A 20145-nucleotide genomic window follows, 5' to 3' on the forward strand; every position below is an offset into this window, starting at 1 on the left:
GACATGCATGCGCAGAGTCAGACACATGCTAATCCTTGACATTAAACGTTTAATGGAGTTTTAGAACTTTAAAAAATAAAGCTAAGCCAGCAAATTCATCAGAACATTCCTTGCAATAGCATATCCATGCTTATGTTGTTCTATCACATCATACGTTTAGTTATGCTGTTGGCTGTAGCAACATAAGATGTTTACTGGCAGAAATTAGAATCACAAAAAAAAAAAGGCTGTCATTACACCCTCTAGCTGTACATTTCCTCATGTGATATGAGTTTAAAGTTCACAGATTTTATGTGCATCTTGACCATTTTAGAGCATGACTCTGCCGTAACATTAAGCATCTAAATGACAAAACAACAACTTGATAAAGTTTCAGAACATGTGTGAAATTTCATAACCAGAGGAACACAATGTTGTTGTGTAAGAGAAAATACATAGCTTAACATTCTTCTAAAGCAAGAGTGACTATCGACTCTATTGAATTCTCATAAAACAGTCTCTTGTGAGAGCTGGTAAGGCGAAATTGACTAAAACTGAATTTCAATCACTGTGGCTCTGTTCAAATTTTAGATTCATTGGATGGATATATGTTTCTCCTTCTTTCTCTTGTAGTTCATGTAGTTGCTTTAGGAATTTGCAGAGTGGAAGCTGATTAAGAGGGTCATAAAATAACACAAATGCAGCCTCTTTTGTTGTCGTCTTCATTGTCAGTATCTTCTAGTTCACTGTTGAAGAAACAGAAGTTATGTAGTAATTAGATGAGAAACCAAAACCACTCCGGGATATGAATATGCATTAGCAATGAAGATGACAGTGAACTAGAAGATACTGACAAGAAGACGACAACAGAAGTGTATTAGCAATAGAAAAGGAAAAAGTCTATCTCCGCATGTTTCTTTGGTCCTATGGACAACATCATCTATAATCTGCTTAATTGAACTGTCTCCAATTGAGCCAAAGTAATGATAGGATCAAAGGTGCCTCCTTGTCCCCGGTTGACCTCATGTCTTTTGTCATCATGGAAGATCAGTGCAATCTATCTAACCCCCAACATTGAACCATTTACCTATTGTAATCAAAGACTTCTCTCTCAATCTTCACCTTTGTTATTTGTCATGCTAAAAACCTCTTCACACTGATACATATTTCTTCATTTCACTGCCATATTTGTGTTATCTTTCCCAAAAGACAACTCTTTTTTTTATCAATGCAATCGATTTTGATGTGTAAACTGATAACTACCTTCACTCAATCAAAATGAAATTAAAAATGAAGAAGAAGAAGAAAAGCTCTTCTTAGCATGTCTATCAAGTCATAAGTTCACTAGAAATTACTTGTTATCTTTCTGAAATTCTGAAGAGAGTTTTTCCTCATAGTTTGCATCAAAACACATATAATGTATAAAATTTCCTCCATTTGTTAAAAAACATAAACTAATGGCAACCAATTTGTTCCTGCAACTCGAACTACAACCACCTAGGCGGCTCTTCCTCCAATTCTAATATCTTAGGGATAAAATATGCATATATGTGGTTTCACATGAATGTTATGGTTGGATCAATCCAAACAAACTTACTAAAAGTTTCCTTTTCTCTTTTCAGATCCTGCTGCGGGGCTGTTATCTGATGTAATTCAATCTCTCTACTAAGAGTTCCACCCAAGGAAAAACTAAGCAACACAACAGAATACGAATACAAAAACGAAGTACCATGAGAGAGAGAGAGAGAGAGAGAGAGAGAGAGAGAGAGAGAGAGAGAGAGTAAACACCTGCATTCAAATTCCCTGATCTCAATAAGTTCTTTCCCGAAAAAGTCCATCCATTGTACTCTCTTCTTGAGCTCCTGTTTTGGAGCACTGGAGTCCGAAATGCGCTTTCTGAGACTACTTTTGAGACAAGGCTCAGCTGGTTTTGGAATCCCATCTAAGTTCTCCTCCTTGATCTCATTGGTGTCATCAGATAACTGATCAGATGTTTCAGGAACTGACACAAGTTTTGAAGGCAAGGGTGGATGTGGGATATCCTCTAATTTCAGTGGTCCAGGAGTGTATATATGAGGGGAAGGTTTACAAAAGCAAATGAAGGGAGGACAATGAATCTTGCAAAACAAAAGCCTCATCAAAAATTCTGCCTGATGGAGATAGACTAACAACTTACCATTGTTGCCCTGCAACTAGCTCGTTTCACAGTTCCAATCTCATACTATGTGTCAAAGTATGACTTCAACTATTGGTTTTTTTTTTTTTTATCCCAAGTACCCAGGAAGAGAATTTCAAAACCAAAATGTAAATTTAGTTGACACTCATCTGAAGGAGATAAAAACCATAATGATAAAAAAGGAGCCAGTTTTCAAAATCATACAACAGAGTCAGATAAGAAAAATAAGTACTTATTGCATCCCTTCAAAGAATTTAAGCTAAACTGTAATATCAATTCTGAGCTTCAAGGTTGATTTTTTCCCCAACAAAACCAAGTGAAACCCAGAAGGAATGAGAGTTTTTAAAGCTTATGATGTTGGATTCCAGTTTCCAACTGCAGAAGAAGAAATGGGTTGCTCTCAAACAAACCTTGATTTCCCCTGTTTCAGGCAGCAGGGTTATGATGGTGGAATGGATTTCATTTCCCCTTTTATAATGTATAGGAACAGGAAGAAAGCAATTTTGTCTATGGAAGGAGGATCCTGAAATTACAATGATGCCCTCTTTCGGGGTTTCACATCCATTAACAGTGGTGAAACAAGGAAGAAATGTAATGAGAGAATTTAGAAAGAACAAAAAGAAAAGAAAAGGAAAGGAGAGCTTAGCTGGAAAGCCAACAGAACAGTCAACAGAAAGATAGACCAATTTGGAAATTTGGAAGACAGGGCCAAGTGTCCAACATTCCATCATGTAACTGTTAATCCCTCCCTCCAAAACAAGCGTTAAGAACAGTAAACTGCCTACATAAACTGCTTTGAAAGTTTATTTCCCAACCAACCAACATGAAATGCAATTATGCAGTGCAAGTGATATGTTTTCTAAATCTACAGTTCAACTTGTTGTACACCCCATACAACTACCGACCAACAGTCTTTTTGTGTTATATTAGTTTATATATGCTCAAATCAACTGGCATACCAAATTATATTTATTATAAGTGATTATTATTTATAGCCATCGAAAAAGCTCCAAACCTTCTTTTGGTTTTAATTCCAAGTTGCCTGACATGCAAATTATGTGTAAGTTTATTCTTGTTCTAGGATGGGAGGGGGGGTCCCTGCTTGAAATTTTGAAGGAATTTCCTAAGGGATTCAGCGCAAGCCAGCCAACCATGGATTGCTTGGGGGTCGGGGTGGGGGATGAGATGAGGATATTGACCTTTGCAATGCCAACTTTGCCTTTATGAATTTGGGCGCCTTTTTCCAGTTTTGGTCGAAAGAAATGCATATATGTACCGACAGTTGGTATAGGACTTGGAACTTTTGCTTTTCTTTATTCGCTTTTAGAAAGAGCCCAGAAAGAAAGATGCACCTTTTTCTCGATTTAACAATTGGTTAATGTGATCCTCCTTTTGGAAGCTAAGATAGGTTATGCTATTCGTATTATATTATATTATATTATATTATATGCCTTAATTATAATTAGTTCCCTTCCCTTCCCTCTGTCTGCTTCTTTCTTTCTGCTAACTCAATTAATGGTTATGCTTTGCTTCTTCTGTTGGACTTGTAAGTTGTAACCCCACTCCCCACGTAAACCTAACTCATGTATCCTCTTATGCCATCTCTATACACAAACAGTATTTTATTCATCGCCTTTGATAACGTAATATACTTACTATATGCATCCTACCCAAAGGCACGATTAATACTCATCATGCACGATTTGAGAGCTGATTTTTTGCATAGATAATCCTTGAAAGAGAACCTAAAAACTAAACGATTTTGATCAGTGATTTACAGCCTAAATATGTATACACGTTAAAGGGGATGTTGTTGCATGTTGGTGAGAAAGGTTAATAATTGAAAGGCATTGTAGAAATTGGTATGGTAGCTACGTGGGCCTCCTCATGTTAACGCGGCATGGGTTGGGAACTTGGGACCCAGTAGTAGGCCAGTAGGGATGCAACATCTGTAAAAGCATACAATTTGAGAAGCCAAAAGAGGCAGGTGATGTGATGATTTGTCTCAGAAGTTCACAACCCAACACCACCTAGCCCAGGTAAGATTATGAAAGGGGAAGAAGCCTACTGCACTCTACTCTACTCTACTCTCTAGCTTTTTCATTTCATGTGTTACAACAACTTACCAGACAAGCGCATGCCCTCATGTATATCATTCTGGGGGCAAAGGCAGGCCCATCCCCTTGAAAGCAAATCTGTCTTGCATTGCATCATCAAAGCTAGCTACCAAAAAATAATAATAAAAGAGATGCTACGCTTACCGGCCTGTTACAAGTTCTCATCCTCATCATTTCTTTGTACTGGCGGCACTGTAACGATGGAGCTTCAAGATGCATCAACTACCAAAACTGAAAAAACTGTATGGTAATTGATTTTTGGTGGAGAAACCCAATTTTAACACACCTTTTGGAAAGGTATACAAGTAAATAACGTCTCCGTCACAGCTTCAGCAAACCCCATATGTTTTTGAAGATCTTGAGATAACCACCTGACCTATAAAATATGTTTCCAAGGCTTCAAGCCGTCAGATACGTTCTAGGCACAAAGCAATACAGCAAGCACCAAAGGAAATGCATCACATTGGTAGACAAACTTTCATGCTCTTAATGGTAATTCAGAGCATCAGAAATAGAAACGCATCGCGTTGATGATCTCAACTCTCCTTATATCATTGTAACAACAATGTTTTGTTATCAGTCATTTTTTCAACAGCTAACATCATTTTGACGAAGCCCACCAAATGGCTCAAGGGGCCTTGGTTGATGAGTTAACACAGGACATGAAGGGCAACCAGGGGAAGCCACAAAATTATGCCAGGTAGCTGGTCCAATTGGTTATAGCCGAGGTATCATTGCCCACTAAATTGGACATCAGTAAAAATGATAAGTAAATAAATAAGGCGGGTTCCAGCTAGGCCTCTATAATAACTGCTCCTAAAGCCTCTTGCCGGTCTCCTTATTGCTGAACTTTAAGCACCGGGAAAGCAATTACATCTCTGATACTGGCCGAGTTTGTTAAAAGCATGACTAGCCTGTCAATTCCAAGTCCCTGAATAAGTTCTTTCCATTAGTATTTTGCCTAGAGGAATGTATGAGATCTATAAATTGAATAAAAAAAATAGATGCAAATGGATGACCATACCATTCCAGAAGCTGGAGGCATCCCATATTCCAAAGCAGTAAGGAAATCATCATCAAGAGTCACTTCATAAGACTCATCATTTTCCTTTCCTTTATCTTCTGCACTCTCTGTTTTTGAGATAGCTGCTGCTCTCTTCTCATTGTGCTGCCTCACTTGCTCTTCCAAGCGTCCTCGCTGCCAAAACCCATAACCAATGAAAAGTTTTTCTCTGCTACGTAATAGAAGCCAACACAGTGATGTTTTCCTGGGCAACCCCAGAAAAACAACAATAACAATAACATCCAGTCATCTTTTCTTTGTATTGCCCCCAAAAAAGAAACTAATAGAGGAAAAACACAAACTGGGAACAAAATTTCACCTTAACATCAACTTGGGTATTAGTAACTAGTACGTAACTGAACAAATTGATATAAAAATCTACATGGCTTCCTATATTCCATTTCTAAAATCTTAAATAGAAAAGACTTCTATACTGAAGTTTGTCGAGGAGGAATTAATCATGAATATTTTCATGAGGGGGTTTGTGTTAGCATGATTACCACAAGCAGTTCCCACCTATCCAAACCCTCATGAAAAATTTCAAATAATTGGCAGTGAAAATAGCCACTGATCAGTGTTCATGATTACCTGATCCGTAGGATCGGTCAATTCAGAGAAAGCATTGGCCAGCTCACGACCACAGATAAAAAGCTCAAATCTCTCAGTCAACCCTGCAATTCTGATTTTGAAGAACCAAGGAGTAAGATGACACATAAAATACCAAAATGCTTGTAATATGTCATGTAATCAACATGGTATAATACCTTCGGTGTGGCTTGGCCAGAGGGGATATCTCAATAGGATAGTCCAAAACAAATGTGGGTTGCAGAAGCTTTGGTTCTACAACAATTTCAAAAACCTGGACAAATGAATACTTAGGATCAGAATATAACAATTAAGAAAGATCCGCACTTCAAGAGTTTCTCCTTTTCATCATTGTAATCTATTTTGTTTATATGAACAGCCTCCCATCACGAGAAAAATCAAGCAAACTAACAAATAGATTTATGCACATAGAAAACCAAAATCAGAATTATGGATTGAGATTGTAGATTCAGATCAACCTCATTAAGAAGGTGGCCAATAGATGTGCATGCTTCAAGGGAAGATTTGTCTTTGTAATCAAGATCACCTCCAAGATTTTCCAGAGTAACTTCTTTAGCAACTTTAAGATCATTGCCCAACTCATCAAAATCAATCCCAGTGGATTCTTTTACAAGATTGTGCATGGTTTCCCTCCTCCAAGGCCGCTCAAGATGTATCTCCACCCCCTGCATAAAATATGATAACAGATTAAAAGCAACTCAATTTCATATATAACTAAGGACATGTGGTTGCCAACTTGCTCTTATGGCGTAAGAAATCCTGTCACTAGTTCGGTGAAGGTGCATTCACCTGGTAATCAATGGTAAGATTCCCAAGAACTGCAAGCGCACATCGTGTAACAATTTCCTCTGCCATGTAAATCATGCTTTCATAGTCTGAATATGCTTCGTACATCTAAGATCAGACTAATACCAATAATGATCAGAGCTTCACTTGATAAAGATAGGAAAGTTAAATATCTAATAGCACACAACTAGTAAGGCCAATTTGGTAACGTACATTAAGATTAACCACATTATCAAACAAAACAAAAAGTAAAATTAACTTACCTCTATAGTGGTAAATTCAGGATTATGACGAGTTGAAATGCCTTCATTCCTGAATATTCGACCAATCTCATACACTTTTTCAAACCCCCCAACCTGTCATCCATATACAGATCCTATTCAATATGTAAATATACTGTACAATCATTCAGTTGTTAAAGTATGAAACAGTATCACTTGTATGATTTTAGAACAAACAACATTCAAAATTAGCCATGGCACACATTGTTTTGGAGATCTAGTAATGTATTTTTCTTCATTTGAAAAAAAAAAAATTAATAGATAACTAATACAGTCTTATGAGCTTCATATAGGAAGAGGAGTAAGCAGGTTAAAAAGTGAGAAATAACTTTCAAATCTTTATTACACTCAAGCTCAACCACAATATTTATAGTGCAACATAATAGTAATGATCATGATGATGAAGATGACAATATTAATATTTTATATTCCTGCAAGTATGAGTACTTACAAGCTAACAACTTTTACAACAGTCTTTACATATCTTAGGGTACTCATAGAACAGGATTTGTAACTACAATACAATATTATATATCATGCCAACTTTACAGTTTAATGATGAACAGCAGGTATGCACTTGACGAAACAGACCAGGTATATTATGACATGTAAAACCTCACCAGCACTTATCCAAAAGAGCAGAGGAAAAAGAAAAAGAAAACCCTCACCAGCATTCTCTTTAGGTGGAGCTCAGTCGCTATTCTCAAATACAGGTCCCTTCCAAGTGAATTATGGTACGTAACAAATGGCCTAGCTTCCGCTCCACCAGCTGCTCCCTAGTTTATCAAATCAATTAAAACCCAACTTCCAGGTATATGCAATCCTTGTGAAGTTCATGTATGACACTTGAATAAAATCATACTATGCAGAAATTAAATATTTCAGGAAATAGATAATGTTTTTTTAACTTGTAAAATTCAGTCCAGGAAACAATTTCTTGCATAAGCATCATCTACTGATAAGAACAGATGCAAACATGTTAATGAGCGAAAAAATTTCTGTATTTTCACTATTTCTTTATTTCTCTACACACACCCGGAAATAATTTCATTTTTCAATTAGTTCATTTCCACCTCATCAGCAAATAATTTCAGCTAGGCTTTTAAATTGAATGAGTGTAAGCTTTGAGAAAGCACAATCGCAAAAATTACCAAACAGCATATCGAATCAAACAGCTAAAACTCCATGTAAATATGAAACTGTGAAGATATTGGCAAACCTGTAGAACTGGAGTTTCAACTTCAATGAAACCAAAAGATTCCACTGCCCTTCGTATCTCTGATACAATCTACTCAGCAAAATGAACAAGTAAATCAATTTCAAGCATGGGCAGTATAAATTTGAAAAGTAGCAAACACAAAAATGAAAATCTCAAATACCTAGAAGGTTTTAATTGTTTTCTGCTAAGAAGAGAAGAGGCATGATTTACCTTTGCTCTTTTGCGGAATACATCAGCTACCTCAGGATTTGCAATCATATCTACATACCTAAATATTAAAAGGAAAATAAGATAAAACCAACTAAAGAAATTAGACAATTTGGAGGTAAACCAATATTTTATCTACATATAAAATATAGTATTGCAGGAAGAAAGAGAATAACAGTAATTGAGAAGAAATTTAAGGAACACAATATCATTATAAGATTTTCCAGGCTTTGTTAAAAATGAAGAAAAATAGGAGGAAAAATAGAAAAACAGAGGGACAATAAGAAACAAAGTAGGAGACCTTCACACAACACATACCAAAAAATATGTGCATCCATACTATTGAGGCTAATGATTCTCTTAGCACTAGGTCAAATCCATGTTTAAAATAAATTAATATGAAACAAGTAAACCAAGAACTAAAATCCTTCATCTATGTTCACCTACCACGAGCCTTACCATGAAAGCATTTCAATCTTCAATGTTATAGGCATCTAAAACACAATACTCAAAAAGAAAAGATTAACTCACCGTTGACGGTATCTTTTGTCCACATCTGTTAGGCCATGATATTTGTCTGGCAGCGGGAGTAGAGATTTTGTAAGAATTGCAAAAGAATCCACATAAACAGAAAGCTCCCCTGAGGAATTAACCAAGAGAAAGTCTTAGCTTTCTCTGCAAGACCTTGAAGCTAATTTAACCTCTTTTTGGACAACCATGAAACTTGTTGAATGGTTTTACATCATTAGCTAATGCAAATTCACAAAGTGCAAAATGATTTTACTTTTACTTAGCAAATGATCTATAATTCAGGAATTACTGAAATAGAATTCTTGTTCATTTTATTCTGGAAGCTCTTCTCCTATCAGAGAAGCTTAGCAACTAATTCTGAATAAGAAACATTACAACACTTACCTTTCTCTGTCCGCTTGATGGATCCACTAACACCAACTATATCACCAATATCAACAAGTGCCTTTAACTGGTCAAATTGATCATTTGCAAGCCGTTCCTTTTCACAGTAAAGCTGAAACCAAATATTTATAATTATAACTTCACTCAGCGCCTGCTATAATTTTTGTTTAGTTTCATTTGAAGGGTATAAAAATTTTCCTCCTAAGGAGACCAGCATGAGAGGAAATAAACATAATGACAATGGAAAGTATACACAACCAACGAACGAGAGATCGAGTAACAAGTACAACAAGTCTAACTGAGCGAGCAACCAAACCTGAATTGTTCCTGAGTCGTCCCTTAATGTCAAAAATGCAAGCTTTCCAAACGCTCTGCGAGCCACAATTCTTCCTGCCACGGATACAGCATCCTTTTCACTCTTTGACTCTTCACCATCCGCTAAATGCTTGTATATATCTTGCAGCTGATTAGCAGTGTGAGTCCTTTCCCACCCATAAGCATATGGCTCCAATCCTTTGCTCCTCAGTTCTTCTACCTATAAACCCAAAAAGAAACTGTTTTCATATGAAGGAACTTTGAAACCCAGAATTTGAATTCCTTCATTTCCCAACATTCTGCCAGTAACCAAGCAGAGGATTATAAAGTTCCAGACTTTCAGTCAGAGCTTCATTTTATATAAAAAGTTACTTACCTTCTTTAAGCGAATGGCTCGAACAGCATCTCTATCGGATGTGGAGGATGATGTCGATACCCGCCGGTTTCTGACGCCGGCGTTGGTAGTGGTGGTGGTAGTGGTGGTGGAAGAGCAACATCGGAGGACCACTCTAGAATATGAAGAAAAAGAATAAGAATAAGAATAGGGTCGTCTAAGAGTGGTGGTGGTGGTGGTGGTGGAAGAGGCACAGCGGACGAGGTGCTTGAGTGGTTGCGAAGATAGGCTCCATAGCTTCAAGGCATCCATCTCTTGTTTTTGGTTTCGAAGCCACTGACCACTGCTTGGTGCTTACTTCCTATTTCTTTTACCAAACATCAAACTCCAATGAACCTCTCAATATAATCCATGGACCCAAAAACCATCAAATAGTGGGCTTTGTGAAATGGGCTTCAGGTTGCCCACCTTCACGTACTCATGGAAGATGTGGAACAATTTTGGGGAACTATTTTTGCTCACCATTTTAACTTAAAATATATTCTCATCACTCTTCTTAATACTTGACATGTGTCCATGAGCATAATCATAATTAACTATTTGCTTTGTATTTGTGGAACCATAGTTATGTTTATAAACACGTCACACGTGTCAAGTATTTAAAAAGATGGTGATGATATACACTTTGAGTTAAGGTGACAAGGAAAAATGCTCTCCAATTTTAGTGAATTGCATTATGCATTCACTGTATGAGGAGATAGATATAGGATACCAGGCATCTGAGAAAGAGAAGAAACCATCCATTTCAGTTTTCAGGACAATTACCGCTACTTAATTTAGTTTTCTTTTCTTGGGTGTTTCAGAAATTTACCAGTGTTTAAAGAAAGCAGCATTCTGCACCCAAAAAAGTTTTGGTTATTAGGAAGCATCATAGGGTTAGGGTAGGTAAAATTATAATGTATAATTGATACAAAATACAACAGATATTATAATTCTGAACAATGTTTACAATACCTTAATTTTCCCCTGTTTTGATTGAACAAAAGTGCATATTTTGCCTTTACAAAAACACCATTACAGTTATTCTGATTATTATTCTGGTTGCTGAACAGTAACATTAGTTTGACGTATCAGAAATATTAACGGGTTTTCCTTCCGTATACAAACGAACTCCGCGCGAAGGAGGCCCTTTACCTTGCAACTGCTTGCATCCAAGCTCACAAGCTTTGTCACAGGCTGCTTCTGTTACGTCTTTTATTTGCATGCATAGAGGCATACAGTCACGGATACATGTTACAAATCTAGCCTTTTGGCCACCTCCTTCTCCTGCTCCTGCTCCTCCTCCTCCTGCAGAGGCTGTCATCAGCATGGCAGAGATCAAAGTCACCACCACCATTGCTACACTTTTGTAAGCCATTTGCATTATTCTTAGCTTTTTTGTTTTTACTTTACCATAGAAATTTCTGAATGGGAGGTAAGATTGAGTCTCACTCCAAGCTGTGGTACGTTTGGTTTGGAGAGATTTCTATTGCTCAAGTGTTTACTCTAAACATGAGCACAAATAGATAGCTTCACCTTCTTTCCTCCTTTGCAACCTGCCCACCCACCCACCACATGTAAATGTCATTAATTAATTAGTTCACATATATAAACCGCGTTTCTAGTCTCTTACATAAACAACAGACCCAATGCAAAATGGCAAAGACTGATTTATAAGTTATCATGCATTGATTGAGGTTGTAGTGATTGATGTAATGTGCTAGCTTATGACATACAATTAAAACCATTTAATTATTTTGACTTTTATTAGAGAAATATCAAGACACTACTTTCCGCATTAATCACAGATTAATGCATATGAAAAACTCATTCATCACACACCAACCAAAAAACAAAATAAAATAAAATAAAAAATCTACATACATGTCAAATTGTAATTAACAAAAAAATAAAAACTCTTACTTTGAGGAAGGAGGCAAGTGTTTTCCGTAAGGAAAATATCATGACAGATTAAAGTAAAATGGCTCAGATGCAGTGATTGACTCTCCAACAGTACAGTAGAAGTTAGAAGAAGTGGTCAAATTTAAGACGCATTCAAATTCCAATCAAATCAAAATTACCAGAGAAAATCAAACTCACCCCAATCGACAACGAGAGAAACAAAGACAAGCAAAAACAGAGAGACGAACAGAAAAAATGGTGTTCAACAGCCTGATGGTGGTGTCAGTGGCGCACACGTCAACGGAGATGTGGCAATATTTGGCATGTTTACCTGAGCGTCTGAGCAGCCATCAGCTGTTAGATCTTGTCTTCTGCTTCCCTCTGCAGCAGTTGGGTCGTCTCGCTCTCTGCCTCTGGACCTTCCTCTGCGTCCCTCCTCCGGACTCTTACTACTCCTACTCCTACTCTGACTCTGATGCCTCCTCCTCCACCGTTGTTTACAATGATTATTACTACGACTCCCATTCTGATTGATCCCATTCTGCTGCTTCGCTCCCCTTAACCTCCACGCGCGCCCTGTACAGTAACTTTCTTCTATCCTTTTTGCCTTGATTTGCTTGATCATCGACTTTTATTTTAAATTTTTTTTTTTTTTTTGGGTAGAATCATGGATTAAGCGAATTGTTGGAACTGATGAATTGGGTTGTTCACGATTTTTCATTTTCCTCTTCTTTTCTGAATTTAATGGGTGATTAGAGTGAAGCTTAGGAAGATACATGTGGAGTGTGACAAAAGCACTTCGCTTTTAGAACAGATTCTGAGAATCAAGTGTTCTAAGAGTTGTTTGCCTTTAAGAAGGATGAATTTTTTTTTTCTTGTGACATTGACTTCTTATATATTTGTCTCTCTGGCCATGTATCTTGCCACTAGTAACTTGTTTCACTAGTTATAGAAGGTTGACAGCTCCTAGTTTCTGTTGAGTAGTCCAGACTCAGAGGATATGAAATGATTGCATTCAAATTGGACTTCGTGGTTTAGGAGTGTCGAGTGTAACATGAAGTAAATATATCAAATATCACTTTAGATATGCCCTAATCCATAGGGTGATGCTAAACTCAGGGTTGATAATTTGGTAACATTGCAATTCTTTAGAACGAATTGATGGGTGATATACATGAAACTGAGTTGAGATGATGGTTGTGAAAGTTATAATCTTTGTTTCTTAGCTTTTGTTTTGGCTGGAATCATAATAATCTTTGTTGGGAAGGTGAATTAATGCATGGAGTAGAATTATTCTGTTTCACTCGTGAGTTACAAAACATCAAGTCAAACATGATGGTTTGTCCAAATCGCTGATCAAGGTCTGAGGTTTCCTATGATTTGGATTGCACAGATTCATCTGTCAGATATGAGACAATGATGAGTTCAATATTGACCAATCGAACAGTCACATGTAATGAATTTAATAAGCTTCTTCAATATGTGGGAAATAGGTGAGATTCCAAGTAAATTTTGCAATATGTGGAGAACAGACTATCACTGTACTGATCTTTAACAAGTTGATGCACTTTAAGGTTTAGTAGTTGAAGAAACTTCGGGGAGTGCTCTAGTTGGCAAGTGAGCATAGTCTGCCATACTTTAAATTGGAAATTAGAGAATAGGGACATGTGTTCACTGAATGTTGAGTTGTAAGGCATGCTCTTAGGTTGACCTGGCACACGTTTGATGGGCTACGAAGAGCTTTCGAAAAGATAATTCCTTGAATATCATTTCTAGCTTGGCTTTGTTTAGAAAATGTCTCCTTCCTCTTGGTACTAGAAAACCCTACTAGTATTTGGGAGATGATGATCTGTGCTCATTGACGTAATAAACTCTGCAAGACGTCAGGCTATGTGAATGTAAGGGAAATCAAACCCATCTTCTTTCGTACAATGTATTTTGGATAGTCTGTAATTCATTGAAGGAAACCTTGGTCTTTTATTGAAGAGACCTTGCAAAATATGCCGTTCTCATGTTTCGGAGTAACTTTAAAATGAGTACATATTTTTCAAACACTAAGTTTTTTTTTTTTACCTTTTATTTTGAAAGAAGTTCTAGGTTCGCACAAACATGATGGCATTCCATGGAACCCCTTCAGACTAGTGTTTCTTTAGATGAATTGGGTTATTGGTGGAAGTTGGGATAGGAAGAAAATGTACAAATGTATTCAGTCTAGGAATTTATTGATTTTTTGAACATTTGTTGATACTCCACAGATTGCTTTTGTAAAACTTAACTGTGTTAAATACTTTGTACACTGGTCAACGCATTTCAGTAGTTGTTGTAGGGAGTTACAGGATGGAAGATCCGAAGATAGATTCTTTGATAAACTCTTGCCTTGTGATACGTTGTAGGGTTTGACTTGGAGGTGACAGGATGTCATTGCAGAAGAGACTTAGCTTCATGTTAGTTACATTATTGGTCATTGCTGGATGACAAGGAAAATTACTTTTGGAATACAATTGAGTTGAGATCCCAGTTCTATGTTTGCTTTTCTTCTTTGTATGAAAGCTTTAAATAGTCTTAGATCCTTACAACTGATTATTGATTTCTATATATTTTATTTTACACTGGTCAACGCATTTGAGTAGTTATTGTAGGGAGTTACAGGATGGAAGATCCGAAGATAGATTCTTTGATAAGCTCTTGCCCTGTGATTCGTTGTAGGGTTTGACTTGGAGGTGACAGGATGTCATTGCAGAAGAGACTTAGCTTCATGTTAGTTACATTATTGGTCATTGCTGGATGACAAGGAAAATTACTTTCGGAATACAATTAAGTTGAGATCCCAGTTCTATGTTTGCTTTTCTTCTTTGTATGAAAGCTTTAAATAGTCTTAGATCCTTACAACTGATTATTGATTTCTATATATTTTATTTTACCTGAAAGGATTGATATTTTCTGGTGATATCATATTTACAAATTGTATTGAAATAGTGGATGGTAAAGATAATAATTAGATAAAACTCAACCTTGTATGACATCGCACTTTTTGTAGTCATGTACTTCATTCATTTAAGGTTTCTTGGCTTGATTTGATTTGTATTCAAATTTGGGGTTATTAGAGTTAAGAAGAACTAAAGAGTCTAACACGAGGCAATTACGTCAATGCAACTTTATCAAGATCCAAAATTAGGGTGATCATTAAATTATTAATTACATAATCTGAAATTGCTAAGTTGTAAATTACATAAATGATTTAAGCCAAATTACAACATATTGTCACTAATTGATGGAAATGCTTTTAGAAAATTAAAATTAAGTACCCTGTATTATTACTGGAAGGGTTTTGTCTCTGAGATTGTTCTTGGAGTTATAGTGATTAAGACAATGTAAATGCTCACACTAGTCTAATGTTTACGATACTACAGACACAGAGAATGCCTTATGAAGCAACTCTTGATTGCTCTATTAACCGTGTTTCCAAGAGCCAAGAATAACGAACTCAAAAATAGAGGACATCCACACTGGAATTCTGCATTGGGAAAGTGTACGAAGAGTTGCGACATTTAAGAAAGAAAGAGTTGATTGTAATGTCTCAGATAGATTCAAATAGTGATACTAGTCCTAGTCAAATTTCTAGCTTGGGAATAGGAATATTGAAAGAATGCATGTTTCATAGATTTATTTCACACTATTTTTTATCATTTAACCAAAAGGCACCATATGCTCACTTGCAATGAGGGTCCTAAAGAGTCGAACCAAATAGGTTTTACTTGCTTAATCTAGTCATATGAGTATTTGATCTGGCAAACCAACTGAATACAGCTTTGCTTGATATTCCTTTTTCCTGCTGATGAAATATCTTCACATTAAGGTTATTTGAATGCAAGAAATCTAACCACATTTCTGCTGACAATGTTGTAATTTACATAAATTGGAATGGATAGAACCCTTAGAGTTCCCATCAGGATGACTACTTCTTTTATTGGTTTCCTGATGGAGAGTGGGCAGTATGCCAGGTTGTTAGAAAATATTTGGTCTTCAAATTCATCTTGGGCAATATGTGGATCTTTTGGCTGGTGTGGGAAATTATAGAATATTTCATAATTGTTTGACCACAGCATAGTTTTAGCCTACTCGTGTGAGAGAGTGGTGCATAGCTTGTTCCTAGTTTGAATCAGTTATATGTTCGACAAATATATCTGGTTTAAGGTGCATTTGCAACATGCTCTTGAGTCTTAGCAGAGGTGCTTCTCTTTGCCATTTTTTTAATGCGTTCTGCCATTGCTGAAGAGCACACTTGACAGTGTTAGGGTGCCAAGACTCACACAAGTGTCCATATTATGATGTCTCAGATATGCAATGTCAAATTTCAAGGTCCGGTAATGATTGTGAAGGTAGATTGGTAGGAAGTATGTGTGCTTCAGCTGGAAATTGGCCTTTGGTTTGGTAATCTGTAACCATAGTGATGATGCTCACTGCACAGGAAGTATGTTTCTGTATGTTGGTTAGACGTTTTCAGGAGTTGTTTTGGGTGAGTTGAAAGCACTAACTCGACTGGGTCTGAAAATTGGTGATTATTATCTTGAAAAAGGTCTTTGGCAAATTTAAAAGTGAAATGATTAAGATGTTGTTTGATTTACCATATCATTAAACTTCACTACCCTGTGCAGTGTCAGTTTTTCTCCGTATGATAGATACCCTTTGAGTAACAAACAAGCCGGTGGTTCCTTCATTAGTACTCCATTTAATGGGGCGATAGCGGCTGCACTGTCTACTTTGATCATGCTTCTGTTAATAGACTTCTAATCTCCTGGATAAGGATTCAAATTGATTACAGCATTACCCAAAAGATAGAGCTAAACATTAGTTACATGCAGCGTGAGGTCGTGCAGGGATATTTTAAGTTCAATTTCCTGGGGTCGTTTAAGTTCCTATTTGAAGGGCATGGTGAAATTTTTGGTGATTGTGAAACAGTAAAAGAATGGAGAACTCAGTTCTGGAGGCTGGAAGGATGTCATAGCCCAAACTGTAGTTGTTATTTCTTATGCGTGTGAGTTAAAAACAAGATTATTATAGGCCTCAACGGCCACTGACATGCATATTTCAACTTGTACGCTTGCAATGCAACTGGCTCATCCTTTTTCTTGCAAAAACATGTCCAAGCCAACATGGGTGGGTGTGTGGCAATCATATCAAGCTATTTGAATGCAAGAAGAAACCAGATGCTTTCCAGTTTCCATGCCATTAGCTACAGGAGGCTGTTTATCTTTATCACGTGAGATACGGTGAGAGTCCATACATTTTATTCATTAGAGGATCTGGAACATGATTGGTGGTTGAGAGAGAGAGAGAGAGAGAGAGAGAGAGAGAGAGAGAGAGCATAAAAAGGGAAATGAGAGAGAGCGAGCTGGCATCATACACCAATCACGGTGTATATGTTCTTCCAATGCATGTGGGGTCTTGACCTTTGATTTTTCTTTTCTCCTGTCCATTATTAAGGTAGGTCGTCTTTGGTGCTCATTTAGCAAGCAAAGCTACATTTTCATAGCACAATGATGAAGGGGGAAAAGGGAAGAAAAGCAAAGCTTTTACTGCAATGGCCCCAATCTTGAGACTTATCAAAATATTCAATACCCCATTAGAAAGAAGAGGCAATTGTATATACCCTGTTTTTTCTTTGTTTGTAGACATAAGACATGGACTGATAATGGTCTTTTTCCTCCCCAACTTTCTAGCTTTTTCACTCCTTCCTGTTGGGGTTGAGTTTTGCTGGCTTCTCTCCTTCCTGTTGCCAGACCAGAAATGGTCAAGCCTAAAATAATAGCCGTCATGTTTGGTTCATACTATTGCAAATATATTTTGCCTTTATGAATACTTGGTATTTGCCTATTATTTTTTAATTGTCATCTTTAAATGATGAAACAAGACCTGCTCTAATCTAATGCATGGACTCAGAAATAAAACCATGTATGTCCGAATTATTATACAACCAAACTTCACATGTCCATGGACTTTTGTGTCTCAACTAGTCCCACTATTGTCTTTTCTTTTATAAATAAAAAAAACCCTCTTCTTTGGTCAACTAGCCAAAACAAATTATACGAAAATATAAAAAAGAAAAATAATATCTTGTCTATTATTGTAAGTTGGCCTGATAATTGTTGATTGGGGGTGGTGGTGGTGGTGGTGGTGGGAAAATTGACCCACCACATTTGGCCTTAAGTGGAACAAACAATAAAAGCAATTTTGTAACCTTACGCTTGATTACTTGCATTACATGTCATGTGTATGTGTTTTTCTTTTCTTTGTTTCTTTTCCCAACCCAATTTCCTTTGTCTGTCCGAAACGAACGCATTTAACCGAAAATTGTTCTTTGTATTTTCTATGGATCTCATCTGAAGCCGAAGCCAACCATTCATCTCTCTTTCAAGCATAGCTGGTCCAAAAAAGCATATGCATTTGCTAGAATCCACTAGAATTTTTATTTTTTTAAAATTTTGAAATTACATCCACAATTCAACTATAAAAAATGCACTAGTCACAAAATGTCAATACTAGTCACAAAGAACCATTACAATAACGAAGTGATCGAACATCAAATTAAGACAATCTGGTGCGTCCTCACTAACAATCACACAGGATCGAAGAAACTCTGGCATAAGCATCTCAACTAAGATTGCAAATTCAGAACAACCAAATAAAAATAACGCTTGAAAAAACCAAGTCATAACATACAAATAAAACTCTCACAAGAAAGAGGTGGAAAACTCTCACAAAATGAGATGTGAAAACTACACAGAAAACCTAAACAGTCTCTACGACTTATTCCAAATGTAAAGAAATCGCAAAAATGATAGTGGTAGAGATCCGACACCGAAACAAATGTGAAAATTTGATGCCGAGATGCAACCGCCTGTGATGAGTATATGAAAATCGCAACAAAACAAAGACAAATATGAGAAACCTTATGTCTTTAAAAATGAGGGAAGAGAGGAAAAGGGAGGAAGAACAATGGCTTCCTCCCCTCAAAATGAAAAACGGCTAGAACCCACTAGACTAGACAGGTCATTTCTTTAACTAATTTCAATTTTGTGGATATTGACAAATAAAATGCAATCCCGAAGCAAAGCCTACTCCAATACTTGTACTAGGATACTCATTCAATTTTTGTTAAAAAAGTTATCATTCATTTGATTGATAAGTATATAATGCCGCAAATTGCTAAGAACGTGAGCAAAAGCCAAAATAAGAAAAATAAAAGAAGTTCATTTTGATTGATTGAGCTTTAATAATTATGTTTGGCATAATCACCAAGGGATTGGTACGCTTTCTTTCCTGCAAGTGAGAACACAAATATGGCTAAAAGTTTGCTTTGAGTTTTTTTATATTTTTTATAATTTATTATTTCCTTACAGTTTTATAGAACAAATACAAATACAAATACAAATACATGAAGAGCAGCAAGCAATAATAGATTAGGCTTATAGTTATGAATGGTGGCAGAGTTAGGGTTTAGGGTTAAAGACATTTTTTTGAAAGAAAACGAAAAGGCCTAGACCTAGTGATGAAATTGGGATATTAGAGGGCCATAGTCTAGATAACAAAATTTCCTCCATGTATATATTTTGAGTTTATATTATTTCTGAAAAGTAAAGAGTCAACATTGATGATAGCTACTTTTTTTTGGTTACATTGGGAAGAAAGAAACCTAAGCAAAGAAAAAGGGGAGAGCCACAACCATTGTGGTGACCCGCTCGGCCATTGATGACTACTTTAGTTTCAAAGTTGCATAAACAAATCCGTATAAAGTCCAAAGTCATGCATGAGTGACTTGTGGTAAGGATAGTCACCAGTCCAGTTGGATGCTGTTGGTATCCAACAAATCATCAAACCTTTCACAAGTTTAATAGTTAACGCAATAAAGCATAAATATTTAACACTTCGTAATTTTAGCTTATTTTAATAAAGAAGAAAAGGCAAAAAAATATTATTAAAAAAAAGTATAATGAGAAATGAAATCTGGGGAAAGGACAGTGGAAAGTTGTTGAAATTTAGAAAGAAAAAAAATCATCATCATGTTGCATTTGTTATTTTTTTCTCTCAATTATTTGAAATGAAAAAAGAAATAAAATAATTTATGTATTGTCTTTCGTTCTTTTCAAAAAGTAAAAAGTCACTAGGTTTCCAAACAATGTATTGGTTGTGGGACAAGACTAGTTAT

The 20145-nt window shown here is 36.4% G+C and overlaps 3 protein-coding genes across 8 annotated transcripts; 1 reads left to right on the forward strand and 2 right to left on the reverse strand.

The window, feature by feature from the left end:
* Nucleotides 205-2917, reverse strand: LOC18774911. 2 transcript variants are annotated; one of them, XM_020566843.1, is made up of 3 exons: nt 1768-2917; nt 1577-1641; nt 205-725 (listed from the first exon to the last, which is right to left on the reverse strand). In XM_020566843.1, exons 1-3 carry the CDS (start codon nt 2115-2117, stop codon nt 718-720), a joined length of 423 nt encoding a protein of 140 aa, XP_020422432.1. In that variant the 5' UTR covers nt 2118-2917; the 3' UTR covers nt 205-717. The 2 variants fall into 2 exon arrangements, 1 of the variants encoding a protein (XP_020422432.1); XR_002272239.1 differs by lacking the exon at nt 1577-1641 and having other exon boundaries at nt 1768-2907.
* LOC18772965 (lysine--tRNA ligase, chloroplastic/mitochondrial) lies at nt 4749-10375 on the reverse strand. Its single transcript, XM_007207961.2, has 14 exons — nt 10041-10375; nt 9666-9884; nt 9350-9461; nt 8966-9074; nt 8438-8495; nt 8228-8296; nt 7677-7784; nt 6991-7083; nt 6731-6835; nt 6400-6606; nt 6100-6194; nt 5924-6014; nt 5297-5470; nt 4749-5203 (listed from the first exon to the last, which is right to left on the reverse strand). The coding sequence occupies exons 1-14, from the start codon at nt 10308-10310 to the stop codon at nt 5111-5113; spliced, it is 1803 nt and encodes a 600-aa protein (XP_007208023.1). The 5' UTR covers nt 10311-10375; the 3' UTR covers nt 4749-5110.
* Nucleotides 11640-18015, forward strand: LOC18772250. Of its 5 annotated transcripts, none has more exons than XM_020566733.1 (2): nt 11640-12522; nt 15350-18015. In XM_020566733.1, the coding sequence occupies exon 1, from the start codon at nt 12195-12197 to the stop codon at nt 12471-12473; it is 279 nt and encodes a 92-aa protein (XP_020422322.1). In that variant the 5' UTR covers nt 11640-12194; the 3' UTR covers nt 12474-12522; nt 15350-18015. The 5 variants fall into 5 exon arrangements, with proteins under 5 accessions (XP_020422322.1, XP_020422320.1, XP_020422323.1 ...); XM_020566731.1 differs by lacking the exon at nt 15350-18015 and adding an exon at nt 14333-14959; XM_020566734.1 differs by lacking the exon at nt 15350-18015 and adding an exon at nt 14570-14959.

Source organism: Prunus persica, chromosome G6 (assembly GCF_000346465.2).
Source record: "Prunus persica cultivar Lovell chromosome G6, Prunus_persica_NCBIv2, whole genome shotgun sequence".
NCBI classification, from domain to species: Eukaryota; Viridiplantae; Streptophyta; class Magnoliopsida; order Rosales; family Rosaceae; genus Prunus; species Prunus persica.